The sequence below is a fragment of the Etheostoma cragini genome, chromosome 11 (assembly GCF_013103735.1).
Source record: "Etheostoma cragini isolate CJK2018 chromosome 11, CSU_Ecrag_1.0, whole genome shotgun sequence".
In the NCBI taxonomy this organism is placed as follows: Eukaryota; Metazoa; Chordata; class Actinopteri; order Perciformes; family Percidae; genus Etheostoma; species Etheostoma cragini.
The window spans coordinates 19,487,755-19,505,254 of record NC_048417.1 but is presented as its reverse complement, the minus strand read 5'-3'; the positions used below and the strand labels follow the sequence as shown (position 1 = coordinate 19,505,254).

At 39.4% G+C, this 17,500-nt stretch overlaps 1 protein-coding gene across 7 annotated transcripts in view; it reads right to left on the bottom strand.

Annotated features, from left to right (window-relative positions):
- Window positions 1–632: 632 nt before the first annotated feature.
- The window catches only part of LOC117952369 (LIM and senescent cell antigen-like-containing domain protein 1), a 28,367-nt gene continuing 11,499 nt past the window's right edge, over window positions 633–17,500 (bottom strand). For 3 of the 7 annotated variants that reach the window (XM_034884610.1, XM_034884611.1, XM_034884609.1), the window contains exons 2-11: window positions 9,712–9,871; window positions 7,478–7,544; window positions 7,219–7,339; window positions 6,498–6,647; window positions 5,625–5,775; window positions 4,427–4,519; window positions 4,021–4,069; window positions 3,653–3,728; window positions 2,959–3,144; window positions 633–2,186 (exon numbers count right to left, since the gene is read on the bottom strand). In XM_034884610.1, coding sequence (XP_034740501.1) covers window positions 3,003–3,144; window positions 3,653–3,728; window positions 4,021–4,069; window positions 4,427–4,519; window positions 5,625–5,775; window positions 6,498–6,647; window positions 7,219–7,339; window positions 7,478–7,544; window positions 9,712–9,871 — 1,009 coding nt within the window. In that variant the 3' untranslated portion in view covers window positions 633–2,186; window positions 2,959–3,002. Of the gene's footprint in view, window positions 2,187–2,958; window positions 3,145–3,652; window positions 3,729–4,020; window positions 4,070–4,426; window positions 4,520–5,060; window positions 5,154–5,624; window positions 5,776–6,497; window positions 6,648–7,218; window positions 7,340–7,477; window positions 7,545–9,711; window positions 9,872–15,044; window positions 15,424–17,500 lie in introns of those variants that run through there. The other 4 variants (XR_004658401.1, XM_034884607.1, XM_034884606.1 and 1 more) reach the window with 4 other exon arrangements.

Sequence of the window (17,500 nt, the reverse complement as noted above, 5' to 3'; positions counted from 1 at the left end):
ATTCTGTCTTCATTAGCTAAGGTTTAGATAAGCTAGAGTAAGTTACTTCTACATGTATGTGTATTGCATTTCATTAAACGCCCTTTTATCTCTATATCCGTGTTCGGGCTGTATGCACCAAAGTGGGGCTGTCTACAACAACTACTCAACCCATGTTACTAATCTGGTATTTCTGTTAAAATCCAAACATGTTGCTTTAAGTATAGAACAATTAAGCCAAGGCTGGTAAACATTTACAAAGCATAACCAAATAAAATAATATTGCATAGGCCTAATTGTTGCCTAATGGTTATTTAACCATAAGAATAACAATAACACCTGTAAATTCTAAACCTGCTAGAGATGTCACGTTACACTCAGAGGGGTGAGAAATTGTAAATCAAAAATATTACTACATGCACACTGTAGCATTGACATAAAATGTTTATTAAGATGAGTTGACAAAAAACCTTAGATATATTAATATAGCTTTCTATTCAAGTCCAAAACATGCACTTTGGTGTGTTAACATGAATAAATATTGTTACAAGCATTGCAAAGATAAAATACAGTATAAGAGCAGTGTCGGTGTAGAGTCATCTCGGTTGGCCAAGTAGTAAGATATCAAATAAAACTACCCAATGGACTTTTTTCCGTTGAGCTGAAGTTAGAAGATAGTTCTACTTCGATAACATAAGAAAGTTTGTGGCACAGGTAGTGAAATTCCCAGTAACATAGGCTTTTTTATTTCCATAAAATAGTGGAATGTGTTTTCCTTTGAAACTACTATATAAAAGATAAGCATTCTATGGTAAAATACTGCTCTACTACTCTTTCCCATTCCAAACAGTACATGTTTTTTCCTAAGAGGGTCTGAGCCCTGCGCATATCGGTACACCTCTCTACCTCTTTAAGAGGATCACTTTCTCTGGATTACAAACAGAAGACACACATGTTCTCTAACATCTAACATTTCTCCAACATCCGGTCTCTGCACATGCCACAAGCCATCAGGCTGCAAGACCCAGAGTTACCAGTTGTTATGCAATAAATCTTGTTTCTGTAAAGCGTATTATGTTCAGTATTTGTTGACAGCATCGCCAAGGTTTGCTTAATCGCTATGGTAATGTTCAAGCTGCAGTTATGTTGTGAAAGTGGACTGCATTACTTTGAATGATGTTTCTGATATCCACCCTCATGTATTTTCTGTAAATCAGAATAGATAAAACTTTTTTTGCTTTTGTATTGGATTAAATTTGATTGTAATAGTGAACCTAATGAACTGGTAACTCAGAGTAAATACCAGTTTACATAGAGATTGTTTCACACATAAAATACATAGCACCTAAGAAGGCAATTCAACATACTGGCGATGATGGTTGAGTCCATCACTGTAGCATTAAGGAGGCTACAGTATGTCAATAGACCATAGATGCAAAAAGAAATTCTAACTTCATAGAGCTAAACATATTTAATATTTAAGAAAATACTCATTATTAAAACAAAACATGATGGTGGAAAACAGGAAATATTAAAGATACTATGTACACATTCAATAAAATTGTATTTTGCTCAACTGTCTTTGGGTTTACTCCAATATTATACAAGAGTATCGGTAACATACGTCAAACAGAGGGCACATGGCTTGGAATCACGAGACAAGTTGACAAGCAGAACCGCTTGTCAACACACATTTTTTTTTATTCTCAAGTTTTTATGTTCTTTTAAAGCTCAAATGTCATTTTAAAATACAGAACCATAATCATATGTGTTTATGTTGAATACACATAATTAAATAAGGCAAGCATGTGAAAAAGTAAACAGTGTGATATTTGAGCCAAAAGGCACTAGACAGGTTCATGTTAAACCCACTGACTGACTGGCCAACAATATCTCTGTTGGCCCATCTGTCAGTTTCAGGCTCATGAAATGATCAAAAAGTAGAGTGTTCTGCTGAAATAACTAACCTATATTTAACATACCAATAAAAACATGCAAATGCTGTCTTATACGATTGTCAATTCTGGAAATGTGTGGCCACCTTGGGGTCTCAGCTGCTTGTCCCTCCCTCCAGCTGCCCAGCTGTGTGTGTTTACTTGCGGGCAACAGATTCAGACAGCTTCTTCAGTCTCTTCTTCAGCTCCAGAGGGAATTTCTCATAGCACTTCTTACACACTGGCTTCATGTCAAACTCCACAAACTTGTTCCTGTGGAAAAGAGAGTTACAGCCAATGTTGTTAGATGCCATGTCTACTAGCATGAACAATGTCCTAGTATCTTACTGGTTTGAAATCATGCATTTAATATACTTACAAAACAGTTCATTGTAAATTGAAAAGCTGATGTGCATGTATTATGGAGGCAAAAAAATTATTTGAGCATTTTAAGATATTTGTTATTTTCATCACCAACTGAATGAAGTAGGTACAATGTGCTCTAAATGAGTTTTGGTTGTTGTCTGTTATTAAAAGAAGCCCCCCCCGCCAGCTGTCCTGAACAACTTTTGCTACCAAAGAAGATATTCGCTGGCAGGAGCAGGGCATGTGTTAAACCCAGTGGGACCTCTGCACTACCACAGTTGGGGCCGGAAAGCTGGCAGAAGTGATTAAAGCTTTACCCTTTATGCCCAGACAGTCCGGGGGACCTAGAAAACAATGCATACCCTTTACCACATGACTGATCTGATTTGCCTGTTTGCATTGCAGAGTTTACCAGAGTAGCAGCCTTAATCCTGAACAGTGTTGGCTTGGTGGAGACCATGTACACATTTCTAGTTTTAGGTCACTCAAATATTTTCAGTCTGTGAATACTCACCTACTAAATGTCTGATGTCATCATAAGGCTTGAAAGCCACATGCACTAAGTATAACAGTGATATGAAAGAGACAATGTGGTATGGAGCATGTTTGAAATTTTTATAAAATGAATGTATGAAAAACTGCAAAATCATTGAAAAAGGAAAGAAAGATGGTAACTGACCAAAGGAAGAACAGTGGAAGAGATGAGAAAAAACAAAGAGAGGATCACAGACACATGGGTATCAATTTCTTCTTCTTGTCTTTTGAGTCACGTTCACGCTTGGCCAGCCGGCGTTTCATGTCGTCCGGCAGCCGTTCATAGCAGTGCTTACACACCGGCTTTAGATCCACCTCCACAAACTTATCCCTGACGGAGCAGGGAGGAGGGGGAGATGGTGAAGGGTTTGAAAGAGGAGGAAGATGAGGAAGGGCAGTTAGAGAGGAGGAGGAGAAAGATAGTGGGGAGAAAAGAATAGAAGAGAGAAGAAGGATGAGAAGGAAAATAGAAAAGGTAGGAGAAGGAGAGAAGAAAGTTGGAGAGGCCAGAGTAAGGAAAAGTGCAGCAAGAGACGCACATAAGAGGACAAGGGATGATGAAAGGGAGGAGTGGTGGAGAAACAAGTCCACAAAGATACAGGATTATAAGAGAAATGTGAAACATCAGAAATGAACAGTATGGAAAAACAGACAGTCAACAGCAGCAAATAGATGCAGGGTAGTTTTGAAAAGAGACAAACAAAGAGCGAGCTTGGAATTCACATGTGAATCTTCGTCTTCAGAGATTATCACTAATATCAAACAAGTACACAAGCTAGGCTAAAATGTGTGGATTAAGTGGCACCAGGGTGTCTCTTTTAAACTTGGGTTTTACTTACTTGAGGGTGAGCTTGGTGTTGCAGGTAGAGCAGGCAAAACAGTTGACACACCAAGCCTTGTTAAGGGCAGAAACCACTGAAAAAATAGAAGAAAAAAACACTGTCACATGAGGCACTGTTCCAGATTACGTCACATGACTAAAGTTAAATGGATTTGGTTTAGTCTAAAATTCAGAATCTCATTTTCAAGGGAAATTGTGAGGCAAGAAATTTGCACACAATGTATAGGTCACAATAAACTTAATGTCACTTAAAAGAGAGGTATAAGATAAAAGGGGCTCTAATAAACACAAATGTTAACAGAGCAGAAGCACAATGCGTGACAAATGGCCACTCCACATATAAACCATTTAAATAAGTTTTCTCACCATCTCCTTCAATAACACGATTGCAGTGGTAGCAAACATCTCCAAACAGCTGAGTATGAGGAAGGGAGAGAAGACAGAGTTGTGAGCAATAGAGTGACGCATATTATGAGTTCTGAAATTCTGCGACACAGTGCAGTGCTGTCTTTATCGTGGCTTATGCTGTATAATGTGCTGTATTAAGAAAACAACAACATGCAAACAAATACAGGCTACAGAGGCATTTTGCAAACTTTCCTGGAACAGAAGTATTGTGTTCAAAAAACTTCTAACACTAGGTTAAGTCCTTACATTAAGTCCCCCCCCCCAGATGTATAGGATATTTAATTAAAGGCAATACATAGCACAGCATGTTTCAATTTATATCTGTGTGCTCAACATAAATGTTCCTAATACTGTTGGGTGTTACCTGGTTATAGTGGGTTTCACAGTAGGCCAAGCCCTTGCGTTCGTAGTGACGGTGTCCCAGGAAGGGTTTCTCACACTTAGCACACACAAAATGCTGCAAACAAAACCACGGCCGAGCACACATGGTTAGAACAGCGTCAGTCACTACATTATCAAATTCAGACTGGGTTACAGGCAGCAGCACAGTCTGGCTTAGACATTATCTGGTCAGACCACAACCAGATCAGTTTAGTCCAGATGTCCTGTTACTGCGTCCAAGCAGGATACAAAAATCGAGCTGTACTAATCCTCTAAACAGACAAATAAGAAATTAATAGTAAGGTATTACAGAAATTAAATGGACAAATATAATATTTATTAATAACAATATTTCAAAAATATATAGTGCAGTATAAATATAGAGTTAGGAATTTATTTTAGGTAACTAATTTGAAAATAGGATTTGACTTTGATACAAAGGTTTCTGAGAATCTGGCCTGTAGATCATGCTCTGGACCAAAGTGATGGACAGACAGAAAGACACCAATTGGTGAACTATTAGTATAACCCTTGAATGGAGGCTGGGACATTCTAGCCAGGCAGGAAGTGAGACACGGGGCAGCAATCACTATCACGCCGATCCTTAATCCCCTCACCATGTCAAAGTGTCTTTCACAATAGGCATGACCACCTCGCTCATAAAATGGGTGGCCCTGAAATGGGCGCTCACACACAGTGCACACATGATGCTACATGTGGAGGAAAGAAGACAGGAACAATGGCCATGAAATGTGAATAGACAACAGATCAAATGAAGATAGGTGGGGGGGATGACGCCATAGAGAATATATTACAGACGGTTCATGGAGGAATGATGTATACAGCTCAGAGATGGAGCTCATTGAACATAACTGTAGAGATAAAGCTGGGAAAAGTATGAGTCACACATATTGCATTTCACCAGGGAAACTATTAAATAAATATTGTAAATATTTGGTACCTTAGAGACTGAGTACTAATCATTTCAAACAGAACACGTACACTATATTATCTAACATGTACATACATCTGAAACCAATATTGACACCTAATCAACAAACAAATGAAAACAATCACAACTTCACCTTCTTGAGTGTGACTGTGAATCCAGTGTGGATATTTAAGTAGTGTCTGCTAAACTTCATTTAACCGAGGTTGTTTTCATAAGTTGAACAACGTACCTCCACATGCCACTGCTTGCCCATGGCATTAACCACACGACCCTCGATGGGTCTCCTACAGGCCCCGCAGATGGGTACACCCATCTTGTCATGGCAGGGCAGACAGTAGAGCTCTCCCTTCAGCTCTCTGGCATCAGCCGTCAGCTCCTTACTACAGAGAAAGAGGTCAACATCACAAGATCAGCTCTTCTTTCACCATAGCATGTAAACACTTTCCATTGTAACTCGCTTAAACACATTCTACGGATTTTTATGCAAACAATAAGGTATATTGTTTACAAAAATTAAGAAAATAACAATGATTGTGAAGTTGGAACTAGCTTTTTTTGAAGAAGAAAACACAACCTAGTAGGTGTACATTTAATTGCAATTGCATAGTTTTTCCACCAGAGAGCAGTCTTTGGTCCGTCATGTTGTGGCTGATTAAAAGTACCGTGTGATGTGTTGAGTATTTGTCTGCATAGACTATGCACTTGTAACCTTTTTTGTTGGCTTTCTAAAGTTTTCATGATTAGAATATTGTATTAGTGAATTAGAGTTGCAACCAACTTTTATGTAATGATAATCATAGATGATCTGTCTCATCTCAAAATATTCAATACACAGAATTCTAGCATCCAAGTCTGCTTAAACCTGGAAGCATCATGACTGCATAACAAATGAATTGTGATCCTGTCATGGAATTAAAAGATATCTATCTGTAAGTTTGAGGCATTTTCAGAACTATTCATAACCTGACGCAGCTTGCACCCACTATCTACTGTAGCATATGGTCCTCCCACCACCTTCATGCCCTGAATAACTTGTGAGACTGTCACAGCTAAACAGGTTTGTGTGTGTGTGTGTGTGTGTGTGTGTGTGTGTGTATGTTACCCGCAGTTGTTGCAGTTGAAGTGATCAGGGTGGTACGGGTCATTCTTGAACAGAAGAGGCTGCTCCTCAATAATGGCGTGACACTTCTGACAGATGTACTTGCCGAGGCCCCGAGCTTTCTCTCTGTTATGACATGGACGACACAGGTGCCTGATAGGAGTCAGAGGAATGGGAGAGTAGAAAATGACAAGAAAAGACAGACAGAGAGATACTTAATTAGATACTTTGTCCTCACCAGCAAGCCCTGGTCTAAGATTTCCTCCTAAAAAGTTAAAAGAAGAAATCGAATTTTCCTGTCTTCAATACTTATATGTCCATATGAAAAATGAGTCTCGTATTGGCTTAAGCTGAACTTTCAATGTATTTTTTTCACAGAATGACGACTTTGGAAGAGTTTGGATTTTGTGCCCCACTACTCACAATCTCAAGTTAATTTTTCTTGACAAAAAAACACCCCTGATCAGTATCTGACCCTGATGTATACTATAGAACAAAAGGTTCTGTATTTCTCTTTCAATTCTCACAGGACAATGAAAGGTAGGTCAAAGAGGACAAAGTCTTGAGAATGTTTGACATATGTGTATAGAAGTTGTAGAAACATTAGAACCAGATGAAACAGCATCATAGAAAACATAATGCTGCTTTGCAGTAAGCCTAAACTGATATGATTAAACAACTATTCACCAGTTGAAGGATGGTAACTGGTTATAGAGGAACTGACCTTCCAGCATTCTTAACAAAGCCAACATCAGCGAGCACAGCCTGGCAGATATCACAGCAGAAACAGTCTGGATGCCAACTGTTGTTCATAGCCTTGATCACACGGCCAATGATGAACTCACCTTGAAGAAGAACATGGATATACTTTAAAATGGCATAAACCCCAAGCTCCATCACCATATGACCCTGAACAGGTAGGGCCAAGTAAAGCTAGAGGATGGATGGCGTTTATTCTCTGTTACTGCAGTTCCTGTACTTACCACACTGATGGCAGCAGGGAGCAAACAGCATCTGGAAGTCATGTTCACAGTATTTTCTGCCCTCAAACTGTCAAACAGAATTGAAACAATTTGTTTTTAAATGAACATGTCAAATTTATTTAAAGCACTCGGCTGTGAATTAATATGGTATAATAGAAATATCATTACTAAACAGTATAATCCCAAAAAAACATCTTCCCCAACCCGTATATACACAAATAAATTCAAACATTTTTACTAATACAACAAAATGTTATGTTGATCACAGACAGCCATACCACTACGTCTTTTTGTCACCCAGAAAGAAATATGACACGATGTATGAAGTTTTCTTATGAAAAAATAAATCTCAAGGCAGACCTATCTAGAAGTCTATGTTGGAGGTCTTTTTTTTTAAAGATTTAATTTTGTTTAATTTTTAATTTAGTCAATACAGCTCACAACCTGAACTAATCCCCTCTCCTCTAAAGCTGTTATTATTGATGCATCAAATTAGTACATTCTAGGACAGGCCGGAAAGAATTGTTGATACAGTTGTATAGGTGATAAACTAGAAGAGGAGGAGAAGTGAACTGCAGGCAGAAAGCAAAGGGGGAAAGACAGGGAACAATTTCTAATGAGCCCTCCAGACTGTTTGAATGGTTCTTTAGAGAGCTGCTTCTTGACTTATCAGCATAGAGTGCAATTGGAAGTAGCAAGCTTAAATCTATCAATGGAGTAAAAACGTGAAAGATGGACGACCTGTATGTCATGAATTCATTTTATTTTTCTGTGCACAAAATGCAGATGTGGGCTTACCTATTTAAATTGCATGTCCAAAGTCACATGTTTGCATGGTGCAAGCATGGTTATACACTGTACTGGATAAACACTTTGGAATTCCAAACAGCCATCAGTGCCCCATAGATTCATCAATGCTGTACAAGTGTATATTTTTTGAACTTCTACATAGTGGAAATGATTGTACATAGTTGTTGCTGTGCATTTTCCCCCCGCTTCAAATCTAAAAAGCCCAAAACAGTATGATCCTACTTCAAACGTTTCCTAATACATGAGCAGGCTCCTACGGCTGAGAGAGAGGGACATGAAATATTCAGCTGACCATTGTTTATTAATGGCAACAAGTAGAATTATTTACCGGAGGGAATCAGAGGTCTATGCAGTGCCTTTCATCTTCATATTGATCGTGCATTAGAGACACCTTCTCTTTGATAAACTCTATAAATAGAGTGGCATCTGGCTCTCTGGGGCCGGACAGAGAAACATCTGGCCTTGTGTCGAGGCTGGTAAGCACACAGCTTCCCGGAATGGGCTTGCAATAATTCAATGCTGCATTAAGGTTGTGCTCACCCAACTCTATTTACCTCTACACGACCATGTGTTTAAATACGTTGTCTAAGGAATGTACACAAGGCTGTTGGACGCCTTTGCACTAAACGGTGATATAACTGTCTGGAAAATGAAAGCCCGGTCATTGACCAATCACTGCCTTTAGAAATGTATACTGAAAAGACAAGTGTAACTATGGTTACATTTAGAAACTTCTGTGTTCAGGCAATAAATCGAAACATCTCCTGAACCTGTTGTTCTGTCCACATATGCTTTAATGTTAACTGTTTTTTAGGCATGTCTAGACTAATCTTAATCAATTTTTCACTGATCCACATTGGCTAAAAATTGTCCAAACCATTTGCAATGCCTATGCAATGCCATCAATGTTTATTGTAATCCATTGCCCTCTAGGTAGGTTTGGGCACCATTTTGATTTTAACAATTCTGATTCCGGTTCTCATCGATTCCAATTCTTTGAGGGGTGGAGTTGAAATGGGTTACATGCTATTTTACAAATAAGAGGAAGGTTTTATTTTGATTCAGTGGTGGGTTGCAGTTTTACAAGGCTCTTTTAAGACAAAATAAAACCCCCCTAGAGCTTACTGTGCTCCATGGCTGCAACACCACGCGCTTGCCGCTACGGAAACCAAAACTTGCGCATATTAAATTTGGATCTGATGATCAGATCTGAAACCAAATCCTCCAAATGATACCATTAAATAAACGATTCCACTGGAATCATCATTTTTAAAAGGATTCCAGGTAGGAATCGGTTCTCGATGCCCAACCCTGCCTCTAGGTGTATTTAAACCTGTCAATGGTTTTCGCAAGGTTTTCGTCATGTATCTTTTATTGGATGACAACTGTCACACTGAAAAGAATTGGTAAGAACAAAGTGTTACCTCATAGAAGAGTCCTTCTGGGAACTGTTGGAAACACTGGGCGCACACAAAGCACTGTTCATGGTAAAGTTCCCCGTTGCTGTTCACTATCTTCTCAGCCGGGGCAAAACCACTCTTGCAGCGCTCACACATGGCATTGGCCAGAGCATTGGCCATGTTGCTGAGAAGACAAAAATGATCAGAATGAGAATTAGAGTACAATTACGTAGTCCAAACCCTCACAGGCATTACAATTGTTGATATAATAAATAGAAACAGGGAATGCAATATCTACAGAACAAAAAGTTAATCATCGCAATGCCAATCCAACAGAGCATATAATGAAATCTATTGTAATGAAATCTACTGTAAGCAGGTTTCCCAGAATAATTATATTTGACTGCTGATAGTACATATTCATTACATTTGTACTTCAGTACATTTGACAATTTATTTTCTGTTAGTTTGGGTTATAGTTCTGTTATCCATTGCTTTTTTTTCAACTTGGAAAACTTTGGGTCAACCTGAAAAGTCTCAAATAGAGAAACTTTATTATCATGTATTTTATGTTAATAAGAAGGCATTGTGCTATATGGTAGTATTTTTGAATATACTATGTTTTTTTATGTTACATGTGCAGTATATATTGATATAAATTAAAACACAATGTCGCTGTTTTTAAATTTCTTCATACATTGCTAATTTGTTTCTGTAGGTCATGTTTCTTTAGGACCATCAATAAACTCCAGGGCCAGGGTCATGTCAGGACACACCTAACACCAATAAATATAACATCTACCACATGTTTTTTGTGTCATGAACAGCTGGAAGATGTACTCAAAACAAGCATAAAAGACAAACGAGTGTGGAAAACGTGACGTAAGAGGTTATCAGAGCCTGCAAACTCACACGCACACACTAGTGTCTTGGTTCTAGTTTTATTTTGGCTCTGTTTATCAGGGTGTGGGGATCATTGAGGTGGGAAAACTACATGTTGCCTGTTGAGAGAAAAGCTGAAGTTACAGTTTGTACATCTGCACTGTTGCAGCAGTGTATTTGTAAGTGAAGAACTAGTCTGACATAGTCCAATGTCAGCACAAAACCAGTGTGACACATAAAGCCAGCCCTGCACTTTCATTTAACATTTAGATCTGTTTTACTGCCTTTCTGGATACCATGATTGTAATATGTCAACAGGGAAGGGCCCCAGGCTAATGATCTGTCACATTGGAGGCAAACATAGTTCATAGAGAACAAATAGAACAAACATGTTCACATTTGAGCACCTGCCACAGTGCTTCACAAAAAGCTTTTGAGTTATGCTCTTTTTTCTGCTCACCATCGCATGTATTAGTTTGTCGAATAGATGTTGAAAAAACTTAGAATTATTATTATTAAAATTATTATTGTTCACTTCCACAACAGGAAACCCTTCATGCACTTGATAAACACACCACTCACTGCTCATTGCTTCTGATTTTTAAACTGGAAACCATGGTTACCTTCTGATCTGGAAACCTTAACTATCCTGCAAACTGAATACATTTATGATACAACAGCTAGTTTTTGTAGTTGTTGACAAGGTTTGGACATTTGAGAGACAGGGAGTCCCACTATCACTTTAACACAGCTTACAGCTGGCTGATTGGTCCAGTATGTATCTGACTAGCCCAAAGTAATCTTACAATTGGATCATCTTATGGTATACATCGTCATATCACCCAACCATTTACAGATTTAGGTAGAACCTGGGACTAAATTGATTATGATCATATCATAATACAATAAAATACACATACAATATGATCTTCTGTCCAAACCAAGCATAAACAAACAATGTATACAAAACTGCAAACCTACTAATAAACAGCGTTGGGTACCGAAACGCGGTGCCAATAGGGCACCGGTTCCGACGAAAGCGGTAGTGACGAGATGAAATAAGAATGAACATTTTGGTTCCTGACTTTTTTTTTTAACCGCCTCCTGGTGTTCTGCCTGCAAATGACGTCAGTGCAACTACTCAGCACACTTGTTGATCAGAACTGATAGTGAGAGGATCGGTGAAGATCCCGATGGCAAACGCTCCAGGGTTTGGCTGTGTTTCACGTCTAAGGGTGCAGATCTCTGAGACCTGCACCAAATGCCTTAAACCATGACATGCAAGGAAGGTAACATGTTGAATTTGATGAAACACCTGGCGACACATGGAGTTTATTCAAAAGCCGAATAATGCACCGTATTTGATAACCTACTTGACGCAAGGCCAAGCACTTCAACAGCAGCAGCCAGTGTCGGCCTAGCCGGACAAACAGGAGAGAGTCCCGCCCTGCCAGTGTGGCGGTGGACATCACAGAGGATGATGATGATGATGATGACGAGAGCAGCCGTTCTACTTCGGGTAAGTCTAGGAATTCAAGGCCAACCCCAACTCTTACATATCAAATAGGCTAGTAAACACCGTTGCCATTCAACAATGTGTGTGACACTGTGGGCTATGTCCTACACTCCCACTCAGTGTCCGCTGACTTTCTGCTTAATGTGTAACTCATAACAAGCTGTGTATGTATACAAAATGTTTTAACAAAGTTAGTTATTATTACCATATGTTACTTGTATTTATATTGTTTAAAGATTTAAGTTAATATTGTGTTCAATTTAGCCCTGGAAATAAAAGGTCAGTGTTTTTTGACAAAGTGTGTACGGTTTTGTTTTTTTAAAGTATAGGTTCGAGAACCATTTAAGCACCGGAACCCGTTTAAAAATACAGAGTAGGCACCGGTATCGGATCAAACCCAACCCTACTAATAAGTAGACCCTAAAAAAGAACACTGCTTTATATCTGAATCAAACTGTACGTTAAAGGGGACATGTTGCAGAGAGAGGTGTTGAAAGAGAAACAACTGGAAAACTGGAAGGAAAAAGAGAGAGAGAATGGTGGGCTCATCCTGGCTCCTCTGCTTTGTTGGAAAGGTCAGAATACCAAAGTGTATCCAGGCAACACACACACACACACACACACACACACACACACACACACACACACACACACACACACACACACACACACACACACACACACACACACTTTAGACTACATGTCTAAACTGCTCATCATTTTGACAATGCACACCTCAGTTCTACCAAATGTCTTTTAGAACCTGCATTGCCACTACAAAAAAAGGGTTACTGTCCAACCATTTTTAATGTGCTGACTACATTAAAACAAGATGTAGGAATAAGCCCAGCCTCCATCTGGGTCCACACACTTATCAAATACATATTGTTCTATATACCCTGTCTGGCGTGGTATCACACAAGCAGATAGCCCTGCCCTATCCAAAGCATTTTTAGGAGGAAGTGACACATCCTTTAGGCATTTCCACCCTCCTATCTGCCTGTAGCACCCGGTGTGAGTGAGAGACCAGCCTCGAAGCAGTTGTACTACAATAAAATAGGTTTTCTTCTTTAAACTAAATCTAAATGCAATTCCCAATTATCATAGTCCGTATTCTTCTAACTAAGAGCAGATCTAGCCATGAGAAAACAGTGTAGACCGATTAGTCTGAGGGAGTTGTTAGCTTTGCAAAACAGACATGATTCACCACCAGCTTCACACCATCTCCCAATGGTGTTCCTTGTGTTCAAGCCAAAATATTGCCAAGCACCAACCCCGGGTCTGACAGGGGTGGAACAGTGCTTTCCTCCTGCACCATACAGGCTCACAAGAGTGTGCTAACTTCACTGATGTTAGCAACAGTATTTTTAGTTGTAAGCTGAAAAACAAAACTTTGTACAGGTACACATTTGTACCATAAACTACTCACAATACTACTTTGTGCATTTATGGTGGACCAAAATCTGTGGAAATATTTATTCTGCACCTACCTTTGAGTGTTTGTGAGATGTCTAACTAAGACCATTTAGTGTGTATATATATATTTTGTTTAACTTAACATAATAAAAAGTGTGTGGCAAAAACATGTTTTAGATTTTGTTTTAAACAGATTTTATATGAGATGGACCAAAGGAGGTTGGGAACAGGTTTCTTTAACAAAAAAAAAAAACTCCCCCTCCACCGTGTTATCCCCACCATGCTGATCTGTGACTATAAATGGAGGCTGGTTGTCAGCAAAGGGAAAGGATGCAGACCATCACTTCTGTTATGAATACCTTCTGTTCCCTCCACCCCCCCTCCTCTGGTCTCCATGTGTGTTCAGATGCCTTTCTATTGCATCTCCTCTACTTTCTCCTCTGTTCACATCCATCTACAAGCACTATAAGATTATATACGACGTAAAATGGTTTTCCTGTCTAAAGTTTGTACTGTGTGTTGTTATCATTGTATATTTGTGTTTTCCCAGTCCCCAGTTTGTGTATAGCCATGTGCATTCACATCATATTGGCAGACATGAACCAGGTTTTACAATATTAATATCTACCAAAGACCAAATCTTAGTCATCTTAGTTTTTATGTAATACCACTAGGAGTCACTTAAGTCAGACATTTGAAATACCACCCACAGGAGCTTTTATGTCTCCCGGACTGACAGGACTCTCAGTTCCTCATCTCATCTGCCGAGTGCCACCTGAGCTCGAGGCATAATAGGATTTGTTTGTCTTCAACACTAAGAAAGAAAACTCCAGGCTTCAAAATGTCCTTTTTGCAGACCTGTGGGTGACCCTACGTCCATGTTTTCCTACATCCTACGATGAGGCCAGATCGGTCATAAATATAGTGTATATTTAGCCTTCCTGCCCCTCATGCACACATGCTTGAAATGCAAGTTGGCATATTCTACTTTGCATAACAACTTGGCACATAAATAGCCCTTCCTGTGTGCTCACTCCTGTAGCGCTCAAAGCTTTTCCCAAGGCATCTAAGGCAGCTTAAGCAAATCACACTGGCTGGTAACCTTGGCCTTCTAGAATATTAGGATTCTTCCTGTTCCGCATGACTACAGTATAAGCTCAGAGCAAACACACGAATACCACCGCAGTGTATGAGTTGACCAAATTCCATTACACAGACCAAATTTTAACTGGTTTGTCAGTTACCAAAATGCCTAATTCTTAATCTGTGATAGTAATTTTGTGATGTGGCAAATCATCCACCATTAGATGACAGATAGATAGACAGATAAGGACAATTTTTAAATGGAGGGTTATGCCTGGAAGAAAACAGCCAATCAAGTATCATGTAAAGCCATACTAACACAATACGTTTTGGTGGTCCAGCAGCTTTTTCAAAGAGCATGAGGCAGGTTTCACTTCAGGTTTTACTGGCTGCTGAGTAGCATCTTGTCACATCACACTAGTAGTAATATTAAAACCTATCTTCTAAACTGTGTACTTACAAGCGAGCATAAAAATCACAAAACTCCTTATAGACTTTGACATCACTCTTTCGTCTCTGGGACTTGGACACCGGGACTTCAGCCTCTCCCCCGTCACCACCCTGAAGCCTCTTGTGGTAACCGTTCATCTCTCCATGAGAAACATGGTCCGGGGCTTCTCCATCTTCAGGTATTGATGGTGGCAGAACACGACCGTTCAACTCCATTTTCATGTACAGTCCAAAATGAACTGCAAAAGTCCACCTAACACCTGTGTTTAAGTTACTGCGCCCAAAAAACAAAACCCTCCAATAAAAAATCCTGTCTGCTTGTTCAAGGTAAGTTTACAGTTATGGGAATTTGCAATCCAGTAAGCAGGGGGACCAGTAATCCACATACCAAGTAGGACACCAAAACACTGATCAGACTGTGCTGGGAGTACTCATACTCTCTCTCTTCTTCCCTCCCTCTTCTCTCATTCCCACATCAACTCTCTCTTTTTTCTCTCACACACTCAGTCTCCCCTCCTGTCACACTCGCTGTCTATTCTTGGGCAGGTTACTGAAAGTAAAGAGCCAACCCTGACGCCTGTCCAGACAGAGGTCACTGTGCCATCACACTCACAAGCAGTTGTTGTATTTTTTTTAATCTATTTTTGACATTTTTTGCATACCTGATATCTGAGTTTATGGATGATATCCACCCTGTCTGTCTGTCTGTCTGTCTGTCTCCTAGCACGGCGCAAAGTGGAAATGTGGTACAAGAAAGCAGAGAAGTCATGGCTTATTTTAGTCATGGTATAAACACAATGGAGCCAAAACTGAACACTAAAAACTACTGAGTTGAGTTGCATGCATGTCGTCTTTGCACATTCACATTCAACATTTCCAAATTTCCAATCCATGATGGGATTGTTTATGGATTTCTTATTTTCCCTGACAGGAATACAACTCAGGACAGAATGAAATCCTGGTTTGTGTTTTCTCCAAGTGGGTCAACAGTACGGCTTGAACATCAGTTTAACATCTATCTTAAGCTACAATTATAAAATATGTTACTCGTCCTCAGAAATCCCATTATGGTGTGTAAGCATTCCCTTAAACCCGCAAATCTGTGTCTCCTTTGTGTAAGTGGTAGCTTTTTTATGTGGTTAAACTTAACTGGCATCTCAAATTAATGACCACATCCGTGATCATCAAAACAACATAAAGCTAGATCTGGAAATACTCTCTAGTGAGACAAACATGTTCCACGCTTCATTGGAGAGCAGCTGCAGTGTTTATCCTGCAAAACTAACGGTCTATAAGTCTATAAAGTAGACTAGACCTGTATGCATGTGTGTACAGTGTGTGTGTGTGTCCAGCTGAAACATGCCTCGGAGTCCTTCAGTATAACTGTCTTCTACATTACTCCATAATTCTACAAATAGACACCTAGTGGGGCCACCAAGCCCAAACTAGGTGCTGGCAGCTGCTGTTTTGTGTCTATGTGTGAGAGAGAGCGTTTGTATACATAGTAGGAGCCACCTCTACCTCCTCTGAAAGGGGCTGCCAAGCTTCTTATAACATTCCCAGTCATCCAATCACATTTTAGTTTCTAAAATGCATCACCATAGCATTTTTTGTATTCTTTTCAAAAATGCTCTCTAAATACTCTAGCGTGACAATGTGAAAGGCTCCTGCCACTCAAAAACACCCACACTTTTAAACCATTTTCAAACTATTTAGTCTATCAAGGGACAGTCTGGTTTAAGAAATGACATAATGTGTCAAACATTTCACCAGACACCATCTAAAGTAAAGCTGGACGATTAGCTATCACAATATTCTTGACCAAATACCTCAATATCAATATTGCGGCAATGTTCTATGGTTGACAATTGGTGCTTTAAATAATACATAGTAATGTGCACATGATGTCTAAGTGGGGAAAAGGAAAATAATAGAACAGCTAGAACAGTCTGTTAAGTTCCGAAAAGTCCATCACTTTACTGCAATGCAGCCTTTAAAACCTGTAAAAAGACAACACTTATGTCATATCACAAAATTACAATATCCAAAATCCAAGACATTATCCAGTCTCATAGCACGATATCAATATAATATCAATATATTGCCAAGCCCTGATTTAAAGCTTTAAGAGCCTTTCCAAAACAGAACAATAACTGCAGAAAAGTCTCCTGTCCTTAGCTGGGGCACGGTTAGGAGTCTCTTCTGGGAACCTGTGTTGAGTGACTGGGATACAATGGACAGAGGGTGGGAGCTTTACAGGAAATGCACGTAATTTTTTCTCATTGCCATGGTGCAGGGTGGTCCACCATAAAATAAAAGGGTTGAGAACAAAAAACTTCAACTCTGAATTAAAGCATATGCATATGCATACACACACACAAACACACACATTAGAATATACACTCACCGGCCACTTTATTAGGTACACCTGTCCAACTGCTCGTTAACACTTAATTTCTAAGCAGC